The 24584-nt window shown below is 51.6% G+C and overlaps 4 protein-coding genes across 4 annotated transcripts; 3 read left to right on the forward strand and 1 right to left on the reverse strand.

Moving 5' to 3' along the window:
* The first annotated feature begins 3059 nt into the window (after positions 1-3059).
* Positions 3060-7633, forward strand: LOC131206592 (uncharacterized). Its single transcript, XM_058199203.1, has 3 exons — positions 3060-3506; positions 3692-4585; positions 4669-7633. Exons 2-3 carry the CDS (start codon positions 3982-3984, stop codon positions 5997-5999), a joined length of 1935 nt encoding a protein of 644 aa, XP_058055186.1. The 5' UTR covers positions 3060-3506; positions 3692-3981; the 3' UTR covers positions 6000-7633.
* Positions 7634-8001: 368 nt separating this feature from the next.
* Positions 8002-11079, reverse strand: LOC131206710 (histone-lysine N-methyltransferase, H3 lysine-79 specific). The gene is made up of 5 exons (XM_058199379.1): positions 10999-11079; positions 9986-10936; positions 8670-9949; positions 8279-8595; positions 8002-8202 (listed from the first exon to the last, which is right to left on the reverse strand). Exons 1-5 carry the CDS (start codon positions 11077-11079, stop codon positions 8015-8017), a joined length of 2817 nt encoding a protein of 938 aa, XP_058055362.1. The 3' UTR covers positions 8002-8014.
* A 495-nt stretch (positions 11080-11574) lies between these two features.
* On the forward strand, positions 11575-12679 carry LOC131216620 (pineapple eye protein-like). The gene is made up of 2 exons (XM_058211156.1): positions 11575-11813; positions 11881-12679. Exons 1-2 carry the CDS (start codon positions 11616-11618, stop codon positions 12622-12624), a joined length of 942 nt encoding a protein of 313 aa, XP_058067139.1. The 5' UTR covers positions 11575-11615; the 3' UTR covers positions 12625-12679.
* A 1232-nt stretch (positions 12680-13911) lies between these two features.
* LOC131210808 (activated Cdc42 kinase Ack) lies at positions 13912-23534 on the forward strand. Its single transcript, XM_058204104.1, has 6 exons — positions 13912-14016; positions 18931-20073; positions 20155-20328; positions 20399-20565; positions 20643-22740; positions 22816-23534. The coding sequence occupies exons 2-6, from the start codon at positions 18941-18943 to the stop codon at positions 22907-22909; spliced, it is 3666 nt and encodes a 1221-aa protein (XP_058060087.1). The 5' UTR covers positions 13912-14016; positions 18931-18940; the 3' UTR covers positions 22910-23534.
* Positions 23535-24584: the final 1050 nt, after the last annotated feature.

The following is a 24584-nucleotide window of genomic DNA, read 5'->3' on the forward strand; positions in this document are numbered from 1 at the left end:
CGTAACAGAGCTTGGCGTAGAGTTGTATGTCTCCGGATCGTAGTAAAAGCACCGGCCAGCGTCCGGTAGCTGTTGGGTCGGGGGCTGCAAATCTTCCCACAGCATCTCCAGCGCGACGATCCTTAGACACCGAGGAACATTTACAAAATGCGTATTTTGGTTCAAAATCACGGCACCGCATTGTTTCCTAACGAGCTTAAGCGATCTGTTTTCCCGTATCCCGCAATTTCGTAAGCAGAAGAGACCCTAAAGAGACGGGTGGTGTGTCAGAAAGGTCAGAGACGGAGACCAGAAAGAAGCAGGATGTGATGGTCAAAGTTGACCTTTACGCCAGGAAGAGGCAAAAGAACCACACGCAAAAAACGAAAGGCGTTTGCTGGCTGGTCGTTTGAAAGTTAGGGACACCAAAAGTGGTTCACTTTCTTCCATTGTTCCGGCGGATTCGTCAGCCAGCGTCATATGGCACCGTTGCAGCCGAACCGAACCACTCCACAAGTGATGCTTCGCGAACGTGACAAAACTGAGGAAAATCGTTGCACAACTCGGAATAATGAAGAGCCCTCGAGAAGCTGGTGGGCGCGCACCGCACTGAAGTTTATGCTGTGGTTGCCCCGTTCCTCCTGGCCGTTCCGTGTTCAATAGGACACGACATCGGCCCGGCGGCGTTCGCAGGAATAATAATCAGGCGCTGATCTCAATTGGCAGGAATTGTATTAGAAGAGAACCGGTCCGGAGAGCGCTGACATCATGCAGGAATGTACCACACGGAGGACAACCGTTTTATTCCGCGCACGTTTTCGTGTCACTTTGTGGACGGAGAAAAACAAGAACGGGAAAAGGAACCACTAAGCGCCCACTAGTCAACCTGGCCCACCTTATAGTCCGCAGCGCAGAGGTTATCAGCAGCAGGTAGCGGCAGATACCGCACGCGTGACATGACACCTTCTGCGGTGTTTTCGATTGTTTCTGTCCTGGCCGCTGTTCTGTCAGCCGTTATCCCGGCGTTTTATTCGGCGCTACTATCGTGTGTGCGTTATCGTGGCCACTACACGCGATAAAGGAACGCTTGACACACTCTCTCTCTCTCTCTCGCGCGCGCGCCGATGATGATGATGGAGCGCTTGCCAGGGAGCGGCCAGTGGACACCGTAAATGAGAAATTGATTGAAATTAAGCCCACTTACCGGGTCGATACGCGTTCCAGGAAAATAATCCCCCGTCCGCCAGTAGCAGCAGCAGCAGCAACGAAAGGCTGGCCACGAAATGGGCGCGCACGGACATCATGGCTACCGGCGGCACAGATGATCGTGTTGTTGCGTTGATCGTCCTCCTCCGGCGATCCGGCTCTTGTGGCCCGTCGGACGAAACGACGGCGACCGGAGGCCGATGTCCGTGCCGTCCGTCTTCTTGCTGTTGCTTGTGGCCCATCTCGTCATAGTTGGCCGCCGCTAAAAAGATCGACACTCTAGCAGCAGGATCCGGACAGGCAGAACATCTCCGACGACACACACTATCCGGTTCACGTTTGAAAGGACGGACACTCTTGTTGTTGCGCCACACAAAAGGAACCTCTACTTTCTTCTAATTCATGATCACCAGAACTAAGTGCTGCTGCGTGTACTACCCCGCCGGACCTACTCCTGGCAGACAAACTGGCCAACGCACACAGAGGCACCGACACACACCGATCAGAAGTTAACGTCGCGATCCTCGCGAAAGCGCACAAGATGATCCTCACTACTGCGACTACTGAAACGCATCCCGCAGAACTAGCAACGGATCGTAGTAAGATTCAGCTCGAAAGATTCACTGCGTTGAAATTGAACTCCTCCGTCTTCGGATTTCGCTGAACATTCTTTCTGAATTCTACACCGCGAAGCCGTAGAACCGACACTCACGCAAAGGCACTCGCAGCTGCCCGCTCTCTGTCGCTCTCTTTCGCTCTCGTAGGCCCGGGCGGTCGGTGTATCGGATCGGCAATCCTGTACAAAATACCAGTAAAATGGCAACCAGATGTACGCGCCGGGACACAACAACGCACCGAGACCGAGGGACGAGACGCGTGCGCTCTCGCGGGGCAAGATTCGATCACTTTAAACACTGAGGGTTTTACACATATTTCCCTACTCCACTGTGTCCACTATTTTAGCCTTCTGCGTTGCGTATGTTCCGAGAATTCATCTGTCAAAGTCGGAAGAGTTATAAACATTACATTACGCTTCGAAACCACTTTACCCTTTGAGTTCAAACTTGAGTTCTGAGTTACCCTGACTTTGAGCCTTACTTCGAACCTGACTCTCTCGCTGTATTTCTCTTTGCATGCTTGACTCAAGAAAAACTATGGGAAAAAGGTGACGATTTCAGTTACATTTTCATAAAAGAGATTATAAATATTCTGTCAAACGTTTAAATAATAGTTCATGGGTTGGATTCTTCGATCATTTCATACTCTTTTTTACACTCATAATGGATTAGTTTTTGCATATACGATTAAGCATTGAAACATTTCAGTGTAAGGCAGATTGCATAGCTCAGGTGTTTAAATACCTTAAAATAACGAGAACAGCTTATGAATTACACTTGAAGGCGTGCATTACACAAAACATGTAGAATTTAATTTTAACCTGAAAACTAATATGTCAACCTGTCGCATACTAATTCCCCACTGTGCGCCGGTGCCAAAGTGCTGTGTAGTGGTGTATTGTTTTGCTACGGTCGGGCTCCGGAATTTCCCGGAAAATTTGCTAGCGCCCGGTGAAAATGCTACTATGATAACAACGTTCACTCTCGCCTATTGGGCCTGATTTTTGTACGGCCGCGTTTCATTGTTTATCGATAAAATATGCGAATCTTTCTGCAACTTTTCTAATATTTACTTTTTAAAAGTGAGTGTTAAATATGGCGGCTGTTATAGTTATGAGTAAAGGTAAAAAGTTTTTGATAATGTTAATGTTAATGTAATGTCAAGAAAACGTTAAACACAACCCTGCGGGCCGTCAGCTGTTTTGCGTGTGTTTTGATTGCATCCAACAATGGCGTTGTTGTGGCGCCGTGGGGGTTCTTGCACATTGTTGTAACCCCGCACAGTGGTTTCTGCGAGGTGCGGTTGCGAGGAAAAAACACTTTTCTCTCATTGGCGACTACAAAGTTTTACGTTTGATTCATCGATTGTTTTGTCGCTCCGTTTCCGTTGTGTACAGTTCCGCCTGCAATCCTCTTTGTTCACTGTTCAAGGGACGTGTTCGTGTGTGTGCGTGTGTGGGTTCCGAGTGCAAGAAATCAGCACAGATTGTTATCAATTGCCCTTCCATTGGTCTAGGATTCGATTTTCTTTCATCGAATGCTTTCAGTTCGATAGTGCGGATTGTGCTTATCTTTCTACTGATTAATCATCGTGCCACATTGATTGGAGCTGCAAACCAGCAGGACTTTTCGCTTTCGTTCCACTAAAATGGCTGTGATCATAGTGCACCGTGCCGAAGCTTCGTGAACTGCGCCCCAAACCGTGTAAGTAGCTCTGGCACGTTGACTTCGGGGCTCGTGGTCACCATGCATAATCTCAGTAACGGCCCGAAATAATTTATTGATTTTCTCCTCCCCCACCGGCGGGGGAGAACGACGACGACGACGACGACGATGGTGCGCCGTGTGGGTTGCTCATCAATAAAACACTTCCGTTTATCACCTTTCAGCTCACGGTACGGGACCGCAACGTGACGATCGTCGTCCTTTATTAGCGTTAAAGTGCAATGATAAATCATTTACCACAAACTGGACGCCGCGTGAAGTTGCGTCACACTGTTACGGTGCCGTAAAGCTTAACGAGGAGAGGACCCACTCTCGGTGACAAGGAACCCGTGTCAATTACTAGCACCTTTGATGAGAGAAGCACGCTTGCGGCAGTAAAACGCGATTGTTAGTGTAGTCAGATAGTTTTACTAATTACGGGCAACCAGGGCCACTCGGGTGGGCAGCTGCAACCATGGATGTTCCGGCAGAGGAATGGATCGAGCGGGCGACCGAGAACATGAAAAAGTTTCTCAACCGTGGCGGTGCGTGCCGCGGAGATGAACCGCAAATGTTGATCGGTGCACCACTGCAAAACACGCTCGGTTATGCGCTCAATCTAGCCATGAAGGATCCGAACACGTGGACGGACGAGGAACTGCAGCTGGAGTACATGGAGGAGCTGTGCTTCTACGATGCCGAGTCCCGCAAGACGATCGACAAGCTGACGCAGCAGATGTACGGCCAGGGCAGCGTGGTGGCGAAGGAATCCTGCCACCTGACGATCCTGCCGATCGAACTGTACGCCGAGGGCAAGCTGTACGAGGTGGCACTGTTTCGGTATCAATTTGGTGATCTGCAATCGTCCGAGCCCAAGTACGTCGATTCGTACGGCCGGGTGTACGAGAGCTTCCGTGATTTTTTACGCAACAACAAGTACCCGTCGGCGGAAATGATGTACCCGCTGGAGGGCCGTTTGGTGGCCGGCGAGAAGAAAACCGTCCTGTACGGTATCTGCCAAACGCCCGCCTGGAAGGCGTACTACTTGAAGGCCCTCGACATTGCGACGGGCATTATTGGTAGGTATGGCCCGGAACGGACTTTCTTCACCGTCCTGGTTCGCGGTGATTTAGTTAATTTTCTTTCTACCTTCCTTCGCCAGGTGTTGCCGGAGCGACGGGTGCGATCTTTCTGTCGGGCGGACTCGCAACACCATTCGTGGCGGCCAGCATCGGATCGGCACTGTACGCGACGGGCCGCTCGATCGATGTGCTGCGCGATAAGAGCGCCCACCAGGAATCGTTGAACCCATTCCGTGATTCGGAATCGCGCACGGCCTGGCTAAGCCTGACGGCGCACGTGCTCACGTTCGGTACGATGCCGCACATTTCCGCCCTCTCGGGGGTCGCCTCCACCAGCCACAGCATTGCGACCGGATTCAAGGTGTGCAACTTTATCAACGAAACCGGCAACATTATCAGCGATCTCGTGATCTGCGATACGCTGTCGGCGATGCATTCCAACTTTTACAACGCATCGATCGAAACGCGGCTGGCGCACGCCGCGTCCATCTGCTTCTGGACGAAAACGATCATCAGCATACGGCAGGCGGAGCTGATGATGAAGAACAACGCGATCGTGGCGCTGAAACTGTTCGGCTTCGAAGACCACTTCAGCGAGTACTTCAACAATGATTCGCGCGCGATCGATATCGGGCTGCGGATCGTGAAGCATTCGCTCGCGAGCAACGAGTTGATCGCGTCCGACCCGGACGATCCCGGTGCGATACGGATCGATGGGTTGCGGTTCACCATCCGGTCGCTGTTGACACTCGATCCGCCGGAAGTGGAGCAGTTGTTCGACTTTCTCCACGGGCTTTGTACACCGGCCGACCGCCAGCTGTTCGAGGAGGTTCGTGATCTCGTCATCGCGCCCGAGAACAGTGCCGATGGCCGGCTGGCTGCGCTGGTACGCCTGTTGGCTGACGAAGCCGAGCGGGAAGGCCTCTCGGCCGCAACGCTCATGCAGATGCTGCTCCAAACGTACTCCTTCGTGAGGGACTGTGAAAAATCGTTGAACAACGTGTCCCCAGCGGCGGCCACCACGTTCAAAATATCCCCAAGCGAGGGCCTGGGTGTGGGGCGCGGACTGTGGATGGGCGTTACGGTGGCGTACATGGTGTTTGCGTTGAAACGACCCCTTCCGCCCAGCAGCGATCGAACGGCGGAAGCAGCGGATGATGATTTCGGCATTTCCGAGTGCGACCGACAGCGGGATCGCTTGGTGCGCGTCGTACTCGATCTGACCGCCGAGCAGTGCACGCAACTAACGAAAGCCATTCGCTGCAATCCGGACGTTCTCTCTAGGCTTAAACAAGGGGCAGCTGAGCGAAGCGGAGAGGAATCGGACAATCCGGTGGTTGAAATCGGTAGCCAACAACTTCTGTTCGATCGGCTAAAGCAGGAAATTTTGGCGGCTTGCGAAGGAAAGTGATCGCAGAAGCGGTAGGTGATCAAGTGAGGAGCGAGAAACAACCAAATAAGATACAGATTAACAAACAAACACATACATATCATGAGTGAAAATTATTAGTAAACATTGTTAAAGGTGAAGGCTAAGCAGATATTTTCTAAACATCGTTAGAATTGAGTGATCAGCAAAAAGAGCGAAAGCGAGAGAGAGAGAGTATAGGCAAATCGAAATTAATCATGTCCGCTTTTGTAGACCGTAAAAAGTAGAACTGGGGGATGGTTGGCAGTGCAGAGATGGATCAACTACGAAACAGTAGCAATAACAACCGCGCAGAAGTGCGACCCTATGAACCGTAACTAAAACATATCATCTTTACTAGCCTCCAGTAGAGCGAGCAGTAGAAACGTACTTATACATTCGAGTTTAAAAAAACAACAACAAACCGAGACCATACATTACCTAACCCGCTGTTGTGCTAAGAAGCTTAATAGGAACTAGACTATTGTGACCGAACACGCACACCGATACATCAGACAGCACACAACACACAACCAACCCTTAATCGAAACACGGTGCTTCCGTCGACCTTTCTACTCTTTTCTGGGCTCTTCACTCCATTTGCGTTTTTGCGTGACCCTTTGGTGCAGTGCAACTGAAAGTACCGAATACCTGATCTTTGTAACGAAGCAGCAGTACCTTCTACCTGTGGACACATACAGACACTTGGTGGATCTTTATTTTGTATTCTTTTGAAACTTTCCCTGCTTTTCGGAAGAAACACGAAACAGACACAATTTGTACGGCATACAAGTGAACAAACAGTACACAAAATGAATCAAACTCTTACAAAATTTGATATACAATTTGAAATGATAGATTGGAAGAATTTAAGAACAAATTATAGCGTCGAATGCAATATTTATACAGCAGCGGAGATCGTTCGAGTGAGTCTAGTACTGGCAAATTAGTGTACCGAACTAGCAACTGCAAGCTTTGTAGATTTTTATAACAGCGTTAGAGTAAAGCGTTGTTGGTGTGAGCGTGTGTAGAAATTTTAAAACAAAAACGAAACTAGCAAAGACTAACAACAGAAAAACAAAACACCCATTTGAAACACTTACAACACGATACAAACACCAAAACCAATGGTCTCGTGCGCCAGAGTGGGGCGCACACGGAGCTGTGCAGATAAATACGGCCAAGCCGTCAGTTAATCAACAGTAAAGCAAAACATTAGTAGTATTAGACAAAATGGGCACCAATGGCCAGCATAGCAAAGTTATCGGAGTAGAAAGTTCTAAGAGGAAGCCGAGGTAGCAAACCATATCTTATGATAACCGACACAAACCGTTCCAGACGGGTGCGCAGAAAGCTTCACCAATTTCCTAACGCCAATGCGCCACTACCGGTAAACCACCCCCCGGGGTAGAGCTGCAAGCTTACAACACACCGATTAAACCCAGGGCCGGGCCACGGAACGGGCAAATTGTTATTGTTCAGTACAACAAGGCAACGCAACCGATTACTCCATTAGTTTTGCAACGACGAATGAACGCGAATGATCTTCGCTTCATTTGAGCTTTCCAACGTTCCAAAGCCCGCGGTCAGCGGTAAACACCTAGAAAGCGTAACAATAAACCAAAACCCTTTTACGAGCAACACCCACTTCCTAGAGTTAGCATTCAGCGAGTTACAACGAATTTATTTATTATCTCGATCCATGATTATCGCGAAGCGCCGACAGTACAATACGCCTTCAATTCGCTTCCCGCGGCTATCATTCTGCCGGCAATTACTTTATATGTTTATCATAAATTTAAAAACGAATCACCAAATGCAACGCACGCAACAGCACGGCATCGTGCATTTGGTGTTAACCAACCACAAACGCACACACTCCGGTGTCTGCGGCCCACGGGGAACGACTCCGTGATCGTGGCAGCTGCTAAAGTTAACGTAAAAAACACGGGCACGCGAAGTACGATGCGCCTAAATAATGTAATGTATGTTTGTTGAGGGGGGGCCATTGGGCTTCTCTACGGAAGCTGCGAGTAGCGCGGTGGCGTACGCCAGATAGCGCTGGAGTTTCGCTTCAGCTTGTGCGCATCGATCTCGGGGAACAGTATCCGCAGATCGGGCGTCATCGGTCGCACGGAGAACAGCCGATCGACCACTTTCGGTTCCACCATCGACTGGATCGCGAGGGCCTTCCGGTAGTCTTCAGCTGCAAAAAAGAGCATGGAAAGTACGTGTTTGAGAATTGGCCCCTTCCTTCGACTGCGCTCCTTTGTGGGGTTTACTTTTCTGGCACCAGCTGGGCACGGGTGGACGTTTGCTCTTCTTGGTCGCATCGGTCGGCTCGTCCTCATCCGTCGAGTCGTCCGTTTCGATCATTTCGAACGTAAACATCTTGACGCGTCTGGCTCCTCCGGTGGCTTTCTTTTTCGCGGCCGCCGCCGCTGCAAGCTGCTGCTGCTGCTGTTGCTGCTGCTGTAGCAGATAGCTTTGCTGCTGCTGTTGCCGTAGCTTCTGCTGGTACATCTGCTTCTGCAGCTTCATCTCGTGGTTTTCCTTCATTTGGCTCTGCTTCACCGCCTCCAGCAGCTCGCGATCAATCCTAGGCGGGGAGTAGGGATGACGGTGGATTGAGAATCGATCGTCTACCGTTCACGATCGCGATCGTTTACTTACCGTTGCTGCTCGAGCTGCCGGGCCAGCTCGTCGCGTTTTTGATCGGCCAGCGCTCGTTGTTCCTCCTGCAGGCGGCGCTTTTCAAATTCCTCCAGCTTGCGGGCCTTCTTCGCGGCTTCACTGCGGATCTTTTCCTGTTTCTCTTGCAGCAATTTGCGATGCTTTTCCTCCTTTTCGCGCAGCAACCGTTCGGCGTGCTCGCGCTTCTCGCGTTCCATCGCTTCACGCTGCTGGGTGGCTACTCGCTGTTTCTCTTCGCGCTTTTTCTTCTTCTCGTCCAGCAGCGACGAGGTTGAGGAGGCCGCAGACAGTGTACCGTTGGTCGCTCGGTCCCAGCTTGGTTCGCGCGAGAGACTGTGGTTGCCGCCACCGGTGACACCGGTCGTCGGCTGTTGCAGTGCTTTACGCTGCATTTGAGACATCTTCGAGGCGGACGCTGCCTTCACGATCGGGGCCGCGGTCGGAATGGGTGTCGAAACGGTTCCGCTTCCCAGAGGTTTGGCGTGTGCCGAACGGATCGCGCCGTACACTTCTGCCGGGGTGCCTCTCAGTGACGGTGTGCTGATCGTTTTCTGCACCCGTCCCATCGTCTGTGCCTGCGGAGTGCCGGTTGCCTTCGTGTACGCACACTTCTCAAACGCTTCGATCCGGCTCTTGATGGGACTCTGAATACAGGGATTAAACAGTTCGTTCTGCTTCTGCGAAATAGCATTGCTACTGGCGGCTTTCCTCAGCACAGCTGTGGCGGAAGGTTTCTTTGATTTTCCGGCCGGTACCATTTCCCGGATCTTCGGAGTGGGTTGCTTTACCGGCACTGCGGGAGCCGTTTGAATGGGCGAGTTTTCTACCACCGAATCATCCTCCGTCATGATGCTGGCATTGGCAGTATGGGCCGCTTTAGCGCTACCCCCGGACGTGATCCCGGCACAAGTCGCCCCGGCGGAAGGTGAAGCGCTCTTCTCCACCACGAACGTTCCATCGGCCACACCCGGTCGTTCGTCTTGGGTGGGAATGCAAAACGTGTCCGAACAGAGTCCGGTGTAGGCACCATTCGCAACCTCCGGTGAGCCACCGACTGTGGGCAAGTTCATCGTAAAGGTGCTGTTCTGTACGGCAAACGTTCCATTCTGATCTGGCATCACCCGTTGGGGCAATGTATCGGTCGCCGGCATTCTCTCCAGCTCAATTCTCAATGGCCTCAGGATGATCGCTGCAGATAACTGAGAGTTATCCCCCACAGCGTCTTCATATTCCGACTTATCGGACACCCTCGGTGGTTCCTTGTTCGATGCTGCGGCTGTTGCTGGCTTTGCTGCCTCCTTTTCGGTTTCTGCTATGGACAGTTTTTCGGTTTTTATGCGAATCGGCTCAAGCGTAACCGTTGGATCGTTCGGGACGCCAGTGGCATTCTTCTTCGGCCCTGCCGGTCGTCCGCGGGTCCGGCGAGGGGCTGCCGTATCGTTCTTGGTGGTCGCGGTCGAGGTATCGGTACTAGAGAGAGACGATTCGGCCGAAGAAACGGCAGAGCTGGACGGGACATCCTCCGGTTCCTTCTCCACCTTCACGATCGCTTTTTTCTTCGTGCGTGTTTTGGGCACCGGCACTTTCGGTGGCGGCATCTTTGGCGGTGGCATTTCTTCGTCGGAAACGAGTTCAACTCTCGGAATTGGTTGAGGAATAACCAGTAGCGATGCGTCGCGTTGCGCCGAATCACGGCCCGTTTCGTGCTTGGCCACAGGCGGCTTCGAAACCGATTCGTTCGTGCTGGCAAATCCTTCGTCCCCATTCGAGAGGCGGTTCGCTTGGTTGACATCGTTCTCGACTTCCATATCGGTGAACTGGTGCTGACCGGGGCTTTGTTCCGTGTCGCGCGCCACTGGGGCCATTGAATTACTTGCCACAGTGGAAATGCGTTCGACCTTCACCACCACCCCGTTAGTGTTTCGAAGTTTTTCGTTCAGATTTGGTTCTTTCAGCCTTTCCTGTGCCTTCAGCCGGGCGGTTCGCGATGGGCGCACTGCTTTCTGAACCACATCACCGGGTGCAGCCGGTGGAGGCATTACCGAGGCTTCAACCATCCTCGGTTCTTCCTCGATGTGCAGTGGTCGGGCGGACGATCGGCCAGCGGGCCCAACCACCCGCGATTCATCTCGGCTTTCGTCGCTCTCCGAAATGGATGCTTGCCGCTTTGGGCGTTTTTTGTTCTGCACCGGAGTGCCCCGTTCGTTTGCTTGCAGGACACATTCGTTGATCTTGCTTTCGAACTCCTGCAAAAGGGTGGCGGAAATTAATACTTTACCTCTTTCGCAAGCCACAACAGCGGGCGTACCTTGAATTCCGTCTTCAGCAACTCTTCACGTTCGAGCGCCTCTCCGATGAAGGAGTTAAACATATCCAACAGTTCCTCCATGTTTTCTGTTGTTTATCTGCTGTCCGAACCGACCACACTTTGCGCACTCCAGTTCTGGTGAGATTGTTGCATAGACGCACGGAAAATGCCACCGGCCACAATGGATGCCGTTCGATGGCAGGAGATCGCGAGCGCGTTGCTTTGAATTGAACGGACCGTTTGCCCGGTGCACTGCGTCCCGAGCTCGAAAAGGCTTTTCGACATTTTTGAACGAACGGTCCCTGCGATGACAACCAAGGTGCGCACAGAAAGGCCTTTGTCTTTTGCGGCGGTACTTTTAATGTATTTCAACAAACTGGTGCACTGTAAACGGGAGTTAATGATTTTGTTCAATGCTCTACGAATTTATTGAACTGTATTACAGGGGTTTTGGTCGTTTTGGAATAGGTTTCATTTCGTCATAATCCTCAGAACGATCGTGTTTTGTTTTTCCATTCGCTAGGGTAATTTGACAATTCAAACATAGTAAACATAGCACACCGTTGCACCGCCGGGAGAACTGAAACCGATAACGCGTGCCGCATTTATCAGCCCTCATGGATCACTCCATGAAACCGTGTGGCAACGTAAGCTTTGCTACGGATCCAAAGTTTAAGGTGGACGTCTTAAAAGCCCCTAGCTCTCGGCTTTGCGATATATGCCTGCTTAACCACTGGGACCCCGTGCGCTATGGTGAGTTGGTTGTGAAGAAATGGAAAACGGGCCGGACACTCTGTTGCCACTACTTCTGTTTGGTAAGTGCACGCCAGCTTGGTCGGGTTACAGGAAAACCGGTTTATCACTCCAGCGCTTCGTCCACAGCTTTCCGGCACTCTGATCCCTCAGTCCGGTAGTGACACGGCCGGAATATTCGGATTTTTGCTACGCGATATTCTCGAAGCCATTCCCAAGTTTCGCGGCAAGCGATGCTCGTACTGCAACCGGCTGTCAGCATCGATACAGTGCAAGCAGGGCGGGTGCGATAGATGGTATCACTACAGCTGCGGCTACACTAATTACTGCGTTACCGAGTTTACCGGACAGTACGATTCGTACTGCCACGAGCACTTGCCCGAGGAGTTTGAGCTGCCCCCGATGGAGGGACGGAATTGCAACATTTGCTTCGAAGACTTTGCGCCACCGTCCGACAAGGAACACAATCCGGTCGCGATCGTCGTATCGAACTGTAGCGCAGAGTGTCCGGTGGGGACGTTTCATCGCGAGTGCCTGCAGCGTTTCGCGTTTAACGCTGGCTACAGTTTCCGATGCCCCAACTGCTTTGACCCAAACTACAAACACGACGCCGCGCTGCAAGGAATCTTCGTGCCGAAACGAGAATCGTCCTGGGAGCGTGAAGCTGGGGCATTCAAGGATCTGCACAAGCGTCGATGCACCGCCAAAGAGTGCACCAGACGAGGTACGTACAATGAGAAGTCGGTGGCCACCATGGTCGGATGCAAAGTGTGCGGTGGTATGTTGATGCACAAAGTTTGCACGGAGCTAGCGGATCCCACGGAATACGTTTGTGCGCTGTGTTTCGACGAAACGTTTATCAGATTATTGTAGGATGAACATTTTTCATAACTTTAATATTGTGAGCATTTTATGTCAATCGAATACAGGTAGTACTAAAGTTGTATACGTAACAGTTTGTTTTTTCTAATTTAATCATCTTTCCGAACAGTTTCCACAAATAAATGCAAATGATCAACAGTGATTTGGTGGTGTACGAACCTTGGGCTGCTGTTGTTTTTTTTGTCTAGCAACAGCTGCACCATCCGTCAAAATACAACGAACGCATACCACTACAGTCGCCTCGAGTCCATTTCCAGCGAACGGAGAAGATCGAACACATCGCGCTGTGTTCCGTGCTTTTGTCGGTGGTGAAGGTTAACGCAGCAGCCGAGAACAGTGACGGCTGCTGCTGCGAGTATCAATAGTGCGAACTTCTAAACACTAGATCCGCATTGCATTCACATTTCAGCGCGGGATAGCGTCATCCGGTGGCAACGAGAGAACCGTAAGGGAATGTGACGACAAATGACGAAGGAAGAGGCTGATCGCATCGTTTGTGGTTTTTCCTTTTGTGAGTGTACGGCGCGGCGGTTTCTGCGAAGCGATTGAGATTACGTGCGCGACATGTTCCCGTTTTGGGTGTGCAGTTTCTAGAAATTGGCATCCGAATCAACCGCGGGAGAGGTTTGTGCTATGTTGTGTAAGAGCCACCGTTGGCCGTGCGGTGTTGACTCCGTTGAACGGGTAGCATACGCAGTAGTTTGCTAGTAGCGGCCTGCTGAGAGATGATTCAGCTCAGTGGTAGTGCCGTCCTTCGTGCTCCCCGCCCCAATGGAAGGGTGTGAAGTGTGCCACAATGATCGTTAAGGTTGGCCAATAGAGAGGTACACAATTTGTTTACCATTGTGGCTCGCGTGTGATTGCTTCTACGATTACGGCAACCGAAACCCCTGACTAGAGTGCCAGTGTGTGCGCGTTGGTTAATGTTCTTTGCAGATCGCTTCTATTGGTTTTCCGTGCCAACTTTTGTCATTCTTCAGCCTGCTTTGTTTGCAGTGCGCCAGAAAGTGTAGCGAAATATGAAAGCCTTACCGTAAACCCGACAAACAAGTTTCTCGCTCGGTTGATCACAAAAACGAATTGGCCCACCCAAGCGGGGTAGTGGAAAAAGGACTCCCGAATCTCCGAGCGCCAGCGAATGAAGTGGAAGGAATAAAACCGGCAGACGAAGAAGGCACACAGTGGAACAACCCGATAGCACCACCGGTGAACGTCCACCACCTTAAGGAGACCATCTCGCGACCGCCAGCCGCCGGCAGCCAGCGGACGGCTCAAGGGGCGGTGGAGTGGAGCGGTGCGGGTGTGTAAGACGAAGCTGGCCCAAGATACGGCCAGCGGCAGCTGCTGCGCTGCTACCTCGCGAAGCGGATTCATCCTGCCAAGGTTTGTGCGAAAGACAGATTGTCACATTTTTCCTTTTCAATCCTTTTTGCTGTCGCAGATGGCGCACAGTGTATTTGGCCACCAAACGAGCAGCGCCTAAACTTTGTTAGCATGGCGTTCGCCGCCTGAAAAGCAACAGGCACAGATTAGAACGCGGACGCCCGCCCGCGGGATCGTCTCCCCGCTCGTTTGCCATTTTGTTGACCGAAACGTCGGCGAAGGACGCGCACACTTGTGGGTCAGCGTTCGTGAAGCGTTTTTCCTTGACCGCGTTTTTGCAAACTGTAAACGAACGCGAGACTACCGTTGGTGGACACCCAACGTAGGGGGCACGTGAGGATGGTGCTTGGAATCGGAAGTTTTTCCAAGCACTTTAATGTATTTTGTATGTACTTTTCATGCAGATTCTCTGCCATTGCTTTATTTGCTTAGGACCGGAAGAACTCCTGCCCGGGTGGGGGAAGTGCAACAAAATGCCTCCTGGTTCTTCTATTTAGGTCAAAAGACACGGAGCGAATGTTGTGTCCCTACCCAGTCATTGGTTCGTCCTTTGTGAATTTGAATGGTTGTTTTAAAGACGTTTTTTTTATAAATAATTTCCATCCGACCGGTACTTAGGGACAGTCTGGTAATTTATTATTTAAAATCTTTACCCACGTCCTTAGAACCGGGTGTAAATAGCCAGCTTTGGAACGCAGAGTCAACAGTGACAGAAAATGGTGCGCGATCGCCAGTCCGCACCGGTCTGGCGTGAGGCAGTGCATCCGGCAGCGTATGTGCGGCAGCAATCAAACTTATTTGCTTCCGGCGGCCCACCCAACGATATGTTGGGAAATATTAATTTCGAAGACCTACAACAACAACCCTTGCCCATTCCGAAAGATGAAAGGAGGTTCAAATTTCCATACCCGGTGTGTCGTCGCGCCTGGTGTTGTTTGTTCCGTGGCCGCAGATGGCAGACGGGATGAAATTGTGTTCCACGTTTCCATTGGGCACCGGAAGTGATACAGTTTCAATGCAGGCTCGGCTGTGCGCCTGGCATTCTGTATTTTTGGTGTGTGCTATGGTTACGACGGCACTATTACATGACGTCGTACGCCTGAAAACGCCGGTGCTGGGAACTCGATGGGAATATACAACCCTGTTCGAAACCGTTGCCCCCCGAGACGATCGGCGGCAGAGAACCTGTGACCAGCAGCAGCTATCTACTTCCTTCGGCAACTTCCACAACTGCCGGAACTACTGCTGGTGGTTGTGCTGGCGGAACAGAGGGGTTATTTGCGCGAACTGTACGTGCTTTTTTGGCAGTTTTCAGAGTGCGGTCGTGTTATCGTTACCATGCGACGGCATGGTCGCAAAACCGCTGCTTGCTTCGGTCATAAATTAGAAAAATGATGAACTCTATTAAAATGTTTACTATAAAAGTAAAGTGAATAAAAACGTTACCGTCAGTTTTGTGACATTATTTTGGCTCTCCTGTGATGTCCGACAAGCAAGCACAAGCCCAAGCCCAAGCTTCTTATGTTCGCTTCGGATGTCCTCTCCGAAGAGTGCTTTGATCTGCCTACAACAGTTGCGCTGTTGCAAGCATCATCACATAGTATGCTGTGGAAAAAAGACCAACATTTTAACGGGCAGCCATTTTCTTGTCTTGCAAAAGCCAAGGCCGTGAATAAAAAAAAGGTAGGGAAATTTCACGGTTCACGCCCTCGTCTGCGGACTCGGACGCGGTCTTGCCCCGCCACCCCCTGCACGTCATAAAGTTTGCAAAACACACCTCAACGTTATTTGCTCGCCGTTCATTTCTATTTCCCCAGTGCGTTGCCCAGTTGGGAATGCACGAGCCGCGGCACTGGAAAGGTGGTGGCATCTCCAGCGTAGGGTGGTATTTCGGTCGCCGGAGAAAAATATCTTTGCCCCTGTCCTATCTAAACAATTGCAACCCACGAGCCGCGGCAATACATTCTCGAAACATTTTGGAATACTTTTGTTTACCTCTTCGTTCGCCGCTCGGGTGGGGAACTTTCCTGGGATGCGTTTGAATTTTTCCCGGAAAACGGAGCTCCCAGTTAATGGCAAATTTCGGGAGGAATGATAGAAATTTATGTCCGCTGCTGTCTGCCTCGAGCGGCTGCTGTGCTTCTCGTCTTCTTAGATATTCCACGATGGCGTTCGATCCCTCGTTTATCTTCGCCTTCAAATGTGCTACTTTCGCTTTGGTCGTGCGCCCAGCTGCCCCGTGAGGTGTTTATGTATGTGGTCCAATGGAATTTCACACCCCAAATTTGGACACACCGGGCAGGATCAACGTGCGCTGCCGATCTAACTCGTAGCGGAGAATTCTCGATGAGCCCCCGAATGCCGCTGGGAAATCACCGGGGGCTAGCCCCGGTGCCCAGTAGAACTAGATAAATATAAATAGAACGTTCGTTCCATTCGCTTGACACTTCACAAGTCTTTTCACAGCTTTTCCTTCGTTTTAGGCAAAATAAGGTGATCTCACAGCACTCGGTGTATCGGTTTCGAAAGAGTAAACACTCGCGCCAGTGCCGCAACTGTGCATACAAAGCTCCGGGGTGTTCTCCCCGCCCCTGGCGTTTCGGAGATCGGAGTGACCACGGTGGCCAGAAAGTGCATCAGGCGTGCCCTCTTCATTGACGCACACCCATGGTGAGGCCCATCGGCAGAAGGGAAAGAAAAGTCGATCGACGATCTTAGTTTATATTCCACACACGTCGCGTGCCAGATCGGGAAGCAGATTGCCGAAGACGCCGTAGTGCAATCATCACGATGAATAAACATCATCTCCCCAAAGCAACCCGTTCGTTGCTTCTGGCTGCCGGTGGCCCTTCCGACTTCCGTTCCGTCGCCAGAAGGAAGCGCACACAGGACACGCTTCGTTCGCCGGCCGCTTGATGATGGTGGAAATAATTATCGATCGTGTCGCCGACGGCATGACGACAGGTTATTGCGTCAACACAGGGGCCTCTGTGGCCCTTTGTTGTACGATCACATCCACGTGGTGTGGTGGTCGCTAACGGTGCACGGTGCATTAATGATCTGGTAGCGCTTCCGTGAGGGTTGTGTGCGGCCCTCCAGCGAAGACCGGTCTTTATTACGCGCTTTGTGCGGGGAACGTTTAAGATGGCAACCTGCAGCGTAGCGTCAAATGAAAGGTGTTACGTGCGACGATGCGCGATCACTACCTACAGAACCGTTGGCGAAGCTGAGCTTGGCCACAATCCAGCCGGATGTTGACGCTAACAGCGATCGACCGATGATTGATCGATCGATACTCTAGTCGATCGGGAGTACCTCCTACAGGGCCATACTCTGACGGCCAGAACAGAATAGATGCTGCGCAAAAACGATTGCCGGATTGAGTTCGTGGTCGCGTTTCACCTACCGAAAGACTCTTTTCTGTACCCGGGCGAAAGAAAGTGATTGCCCCGCTCGCGGGGGCTTCCTATTGCACTAGCCGTGTTGCCGCCCCGAGATCGGTTGGCGTAAACAGTAAAAGAGTTGCGAATAATAAACGTGTTCAATTACTCCCAATTAGCGGGCACTGTGCGCGCTGTATATCACGCGGCGCGGGTAGAGAGCGTGCCCGCGGCGGGATCTATTGTTTCCATATTTATCTTTCACTTTCTGACGCGTTTTGCTTCACTGACTGACTGTGCCGGGGTGTGCCGGGAAGATGTTGCCGCTCAATTAGTACGCGTGCAGGTTAACGCGAACGGGCGGCGTGGCGAACGGAGCGACCGGACAACGGACCCCCGGTTTTATTGCCCTCGCGAGCCCGCGCGGTGGATCCTCTCGATCGCGGGCGATCGAGTGGTACAGTTACCACCGTCCCGAAAAGGAATGTAACACGATTTTTTCGACTGTAATACGATTATTTGCTTTCTCTTGTTCGGTTGCGCCAGCCGCCGATACAATTAGTGCCGAACGACTTTGTATGGTGCTCCGTTAAGCGGGAGGGCACCAATATTCTTATCGAAGCAGTGATTAGCCATCCGTTGCAAATAAGACATTATACACCCCTTGGACATACGGTGAACCAATTTCACCCCCTTTCGCAGAGTCAACTTTCGCTCCGGGCCGGGCGCGCGCGTGTGTTTCGTTCTTCTATGCAACGTTGTATTTACGAAACGACGGCCAAAAAAGCCACAAAAACTGATTTATTAGTTGCCGCGCCACGCCACACCACCCGAAACAGATCAATATTGGGCGGACCATCGATCGGGCGATGTTGATGCAATCAAACGACGTTGTTTTGCGCAGAAACGGGTTTTGGTTAATTTTCGGCAGAGGCCATTTGTGTTTGGCTTTCGAGAAACGGTGCTGCAACCGATCGGAAGTTGAAATGGCCCACAGGGCCACACGTTATTTAATTCCGTTTACTAACAAGCCGGTCCGGCAAAACAACGGGCTCAAGATTAGTTCCGGCGATAAGAACTAAACACCGCTGACCGGGGGGCTGGCCGAGGGCACATTAAGTCACGGGAACCGGGATCACCCATCGGGTTCGCTCTACTTACACTCTGTCCTTCCCAAGCGGAAACCGAGGCCGACTGATTAAAAATTCGCATTAAGCTGTGGCGCGCACTTTCAAGATTCGTCAAACTGCAGCACGATTTCGTGGGATCACTCACGTTTCCGTCCGCACTGCTTGCGGCGCTTATCGTGGTGTGTCCGGCCGCTATGCTTCAACGTTCCGGAGTCGTAAAACAGAACTAACCAGGAGAGAACGCTTAAATAAACATCTTTGGGGGTTTCAGTTTCGGCCACTACTTCCGCCACTGATTGTTCGTGGGTTTGACGTGCATTGAGACACTGATGTGGCGTGAAACCTACTTCTGCGTCCTGGAGCCCAATTTAATGTCGAGTACCTTCGTTCTCGTCCACTTTTAGCGAACGCACAATGGCCGATCCCGACAGTGCCTGGTTGGAAGAGCTGCTGGCCGATGTGCAGTTGGAGCAGTTTCTGGTGCGGATACGGGACGAGCTGCAGGTGACGCGGTTGGCCCACTTCGACTACGTGCACGTGGACGATCTGGAAAAGATCGGGCTCGGTAAACCGGGCATCCGGCGGTTGCTGGAGGCGGTCAAGAAGCGGAAAGCCCAGCAGTGGCGGCGCAACATTCTGTCGAAGCTGATCGGAGGCGGAAAGCAGCAGCCGCAAAAGAAGGCACACCACCACACTGGCGGGTCTGGCAGTGGCGGGGCTAGTCAGAACGAGGAACCGTCCGCGCTAGCGTTGACGTGTTTGATTCACGAGAAAGATGTCACGCTCTCGGTGAAGCTGGGCGATGGGTCGTTCGGGGTGGTCCGGCGAGGCGAGTGGAACGCACCCGGGAACCACATCGTACCGGTGGCGGTGAAGGTGCTCAAAGCGGACACACTGGCGCAGCCCGGCGTGATCGAGGACTTTTTCAAGGAGGTGCAAGCCATGCACGCAATGAACCACCCCAATCTGATCCGCCTGCACGGGGTCGTCCTGTCGCAGCCGATGATGATGGTGACCGAGCTGGCGGTGAACGGGTCGCTGTTGGATCTGCTGCGCAAACAGTGCAAGCACACGCCCCTGCCGATGATTTGGAACTGGTCCGTGCAGATTGCGACCGGTATGGCGTACCTGGAGAGCAAGCGGTTCCTGCACCGGGATCTGGCCTGCCGCAACGTGCTGCTGGCGACGGGGAACAAGATCAAGATCGGCGATTTCGGCCTGATGCGAGCACTGCCCCAGCAGGAGGACTGCTACGTGATGACCGAGCACAAGAAGGTACCGTTCCCATGGTGTGCTCCGGAGTCGCTGCGCTACCGCCAATTTAGCCACGCGTCCGACACGTGGATGTTTGCGGTGACCCTGTGGGAGATGTTCACGTTCGGTGAAGATCCATGGATTGGGCTGAATGGTTCGCAGATTTTGCGCAAGATCGACCGCGAGGGCGAACGGTTGCACCATCCCGACGCGTGCCCACCGGACGTGTACCAACTGATGCTCCAGTGCTGGGACAAGACGCCGTCGGAGCGTCCGACGTTTGCCGCAATCAAGTACGCTAACGGCGCGATGATCGGTTGTGCAAAGAGGAGACGAGGTGTAACGAGAGTGTTTTTTTTCTGTTCGTTCCACAGGGAATTCCTCACGGGTGTTCCGCCACCGATCTATCGAGCGATCGGCAGCTTTAATGCCGACAATCGTTTGGCGGTGCAGCAGGGCGATACGATCGTGATCATCGACGGTCGGCCCGAGCTGCAGTTCATCAAGGGCCAGAGTCAGCGGACGTTCGACATCGGAACGTTTCCAAGGTAACACAACACCCGCGTGACGAGGTTTACCGTAGCAACGCATCGCATTGGTTGTTTTTTGTTTTTTTAGAAATGTTGCAGTCGACGCCAGAAAGTCGTCCACCGGAGCCGGAAGTTCAGCATCCATTAGCCGTCCATTGCACGATTCCTTCCGCCACACGGGCCACGGTTCACCGTTCGGCAACTCTTGGGGCAATCCCAGTAGCCTGGAAATGGACGGCGAAGTGAAGCTACGCAGTAATCCGCGCCCCGTTTTGGGTGTATTTTAGAAACGTGCGACAACTACTTACGATCTCTTTTTCCTTGTTTTTCAGCCAAAACGAAGGACATCGTAAACACGGAACACCGCCGTGGCAAGTGCGTCTCGGAGCAGTACGTAAAGGAACGGAAAAGCAATGCATCGAAGCAATTCTCGTACAACAAGCTGGTGAATGAAAGTCACCAAAAGCAGCACCACCAGCACGGCCAGCAAGCGCCAGTGCTGAAGGATGCGAAAAATCGTCCTCTGCGTCCACCGCAACCGAATGGAATGGTTTCTGGCGCCAGCAGCGCCACGACCGAAGGCATACTGATTGATCTTTCGTCGCCGAACGATGAAGCATCGACGACGGCCGGTGGCGACGGTGACGGTGCACTGAACTCGAGTGCTGCGAAGACGAGCAGCTTCACTACCACCAATCACCGTCAGGTGGCAAGCATACTGGATGAACCGATTGAAGTGCCTACCGAGGGCGAGGATCAGCACTACCCACCGGACCACCAGCACCACCAACAACACACGATGAGTTCCTTTGGTACGTTGTCGTACACTCAGCAGCAATCCACGGTTGCCCCGGCGGCGGTTGCTATGGTAAAGCTAGAGCCTCCTCCGTATCAGATGCCACCAAAGTATAGCAACACGTACGGAATCGTCCACGAGAGTAGCCTCAACCTGAGCGTGGTTTCGGAACCGGACCCGTTCGCTCCGCACGAACCAATCGTTACGTCGGACTATGAGAGTGGCCCCTCGAGCACGGTCAGTGCACGCGACCTGATGGCCAGCATCAAGCGGCAGCAAACGATCGAGCAGCAGCAGCAATCCACTGTCGGAGTGGCCGGTAGTTCCGGTGTACTGACTCCGACCGTTCTGTCGCAACAACAAGCGGCGGTCTATGGTAACGTGCGAGCTTCTACGTCGAATATTAACGTCAATTACGGCCGAGTGGCGGATCTGGACGAGCTAACATCGAGTATGCAGGCTACACTGAACAATCCGGGGAGCCCAGGCCCGCCAACGGCTGAGCCTCTGAATGAGTCTCTGGAGGTGAATGTGAGTGGCAGCACCAGCGGCGCGAATGGTGGTGGGTTGATGTCACCGTACGGCGGTTCGGCGGTGCAACTGAACGCAATCATGACACCCAAGAAGCTCGATAAATCCTTTCTGGCCGAGCTGGAGAAGGATATCTACAAGAACGAGGCGGCCGTTGGTGGTGGTAGCGCCATGAACAGTTCGGCTGCGTACGCCGCCCGTAACAACGCCAAGGATGTGTCGCATTCGAAGTACGACACGGCCAACCATCTGGCTATTAGTCAAATCTATGCCAACCAGGCCAACTCGCTTGCACTGGCCGCCTCGTTGCAGCAACAGCTCACACTTTCGCCAAAGAAACAAAACGTCCAACAGTCGTCGGGGTTGGTGTCATCGTCAAATGATACCAGTTCCGTCGTGCAGCAGCTTTGGATGGAGCGCAATTCGGTGAGCGCTGCCGCCGTCGCACAACAGTCGGTCACGTGTTCGTCGACGGAACAGATGTTGTACGGTGGCACGCAGCACGTGTCCCCACAAAAGTCACATAGCTATGTAGCCCTATCGAACCGGCCCGTTACGACGGTTCTCCCACCGCAGCCGGAAGCACCGTCGGTGACGGATACGGGTCGACACTATGGTTCCACGATGAGCCTTTCAGGGTCGTCGAATATTTACAACTCCGTCTACAACGGAAGCATTGGCCCGTCGTTGGATGCGTATCAACCGGTCGGTGGCGGGGCGGACCTGTATGATGTGGTCGCTCCGACCCCAGCATCTCTTTACGAGCGGGTTCCCATGCAGCCACAGCAGCTGATTTACAACAACGTGGTTAGTCACCACCACCAGCAACAGCAACTGGTGCAACCGCTCGTGCCGGCGATTTACGACGAGGTAACGAACGATCTCGATTTGCGACCGATCCGGCCAGCCCCATCTGCGCCACTGTCGGCGCAGCAAATTCAGCGCCGCTTGGAACGGTTGGCCCAGCAGGATCAGCAGGTGGCCAACCTGATGCAGGAATTGGGCGATGAAGCAAACGAACAGGAAGCGCGCAACTCGCTGGCGGCCGTCAACTGGGATCACACGTTGGCGGTGCGACACTTTAAAATTGAACGGCTCCTACGGTAAGCGTTCTGGCGAACTAAAGGGATGAACCAGGCCACATTTTTTCCCTTGTTCTCGTTTTGCTCCCCTTTCAGACTCGGTCTAGCGACTCGGACACGCTGTGAGGAAGCGCTCCAGAAAACCGGATGGAGCGTGCAGCTGGCGGCCTCGGTACTGCTGGAGATCTGAACTGATCCGACATCGGACCAGCTCAACGATTTAACATATTCTCGAATGAGCTTCGAAAAGTTGCTCTGTGAACAATCATAAACGAACAGCTCCTTACCAGCTGCATAGTTGCTTTACTCTTTGAACAATGAAGAACCTCATCCAAGAATCCTTGTAGCCACGGCAACCCATGATCTGTTAACTCTCGAATTCCACGATAGGCTAGCGAGAAAGTGAGAGAGAGAAAGCAAATGTTATAATCCTCACACGAAGCGAGTTTCTTCCGTCTCTTGCTACTTCTGTACATATAGCCGTATAGCGTATTAAGTAGTGTTTTGTTGAAGTTTCAGATATTTTGCAAGCATAAGAAAGGTATTTACAACCACATTCACAAACCGATCCTCTCTTCTTCTTTTTAGCAGTTAAACTAATTTCTAATGCTTGAGTGTGTCGAATATATATATATTTTTTAGTTCGCACACCAATGCCAATAGATTTCTACGACATAGTTTGAGGTTTGTGCACATGTTATGCGAAAATCAGCGAAAGTGAATTATTTTATGAAAGTCCAGTTGAGGGCGGATCAGTCATTTGTCCGTGGCGAATGCGCCACAACGTGAAATAGAAATAAATGGAATAAAGTTGCATACAGGTACTGTTATTTTGTTGGTGTTTCAATCTTCTTTTATTATTATATGACGTGAAGAACACACAAATGTTCCGCGGCCCCAGAGACACCAGGTTCAGTCAGAGGATCATCTTTTCCGCGTTGGTACCCTCGGAAAAAATCCATGCGCGAGCAGACCCGGGAAAATCCACACGTCCACGTTTCCTGCTGACGCAGCACGAAACATCTGGGATACCGAATACGAAACGGGTTACGAATACGACAGTCGCAATAGAGATATATGGACAGTTCAACGATGAGCAACAATCTTTGCCTGACCTAAAGTTTTCAGCATCTTTCTCAAAGTAATACTAAGAAATAAATCATTTTCATGAGTAGTCTTTCATGAAGTTTCTTGCTTTGTTATTTGAATTCTTAACTAAACACTGAAACATATAGTTTTTTTATCTTAAAAGAATGGTAATTATGAAATATATAATAATAAAGAAATTTATGTTAACACTGCATAAACCGCTGGAAACCATTTCGTTCGAACGATCGAGTTGACAGCGTATGCTACTCACAGCATCGACGAGCTTCCGCGTTTTTGCTTTTCGGCCGCATAGAAGCTGTCAAAACTGGAAAATTGTCATTTGGAAAGAAACTTGTTTGGTAAACAATCGCAACGCGTAAAAATTTACTTTCCTCTGTAATAAACTGTTCAGTCGAAATGAGAAAGAGGACTTCGAAGCTTTTTAAACGTTCACCAGCTGAGTAAGTTAACGGTAAACAAGAATCAATATATATAACAGCACATTTCTTTCCAGAACCACGCCTATATGTCGAATGTGCCTATCGACGGATGGCGCTTTGGAGCCGATTACTTCCGATGAACGAGGCGCATATCTTTTGCAACAAATATTCGTCAGTACGCAGGTTGAAGTAAGATGCCCTTCTTAAATACGATTTTCTCCTGCTTTCTTAGCAACGTTTATAACATGCTCTTTATCTTTCTACAGATGAAACTATTACCGCAATTTCCATCGTATTTGTGTTCGACCTGCGAATCGCGCTTGGATTCATGGGATA

This window comes from Anopheles bellator, chromosome 1, assembly GCF_943735745.2.
Source record: "Anopheles bellator chromosome 1, idAnoBellAS_SP24_06.2, whole genome shotgun sequence".
NCBI lineage: Eukaryota > Metazoa > Arthropoda > Insecta > Diptera > Culicidae > Anopheles > Anopheles bellator.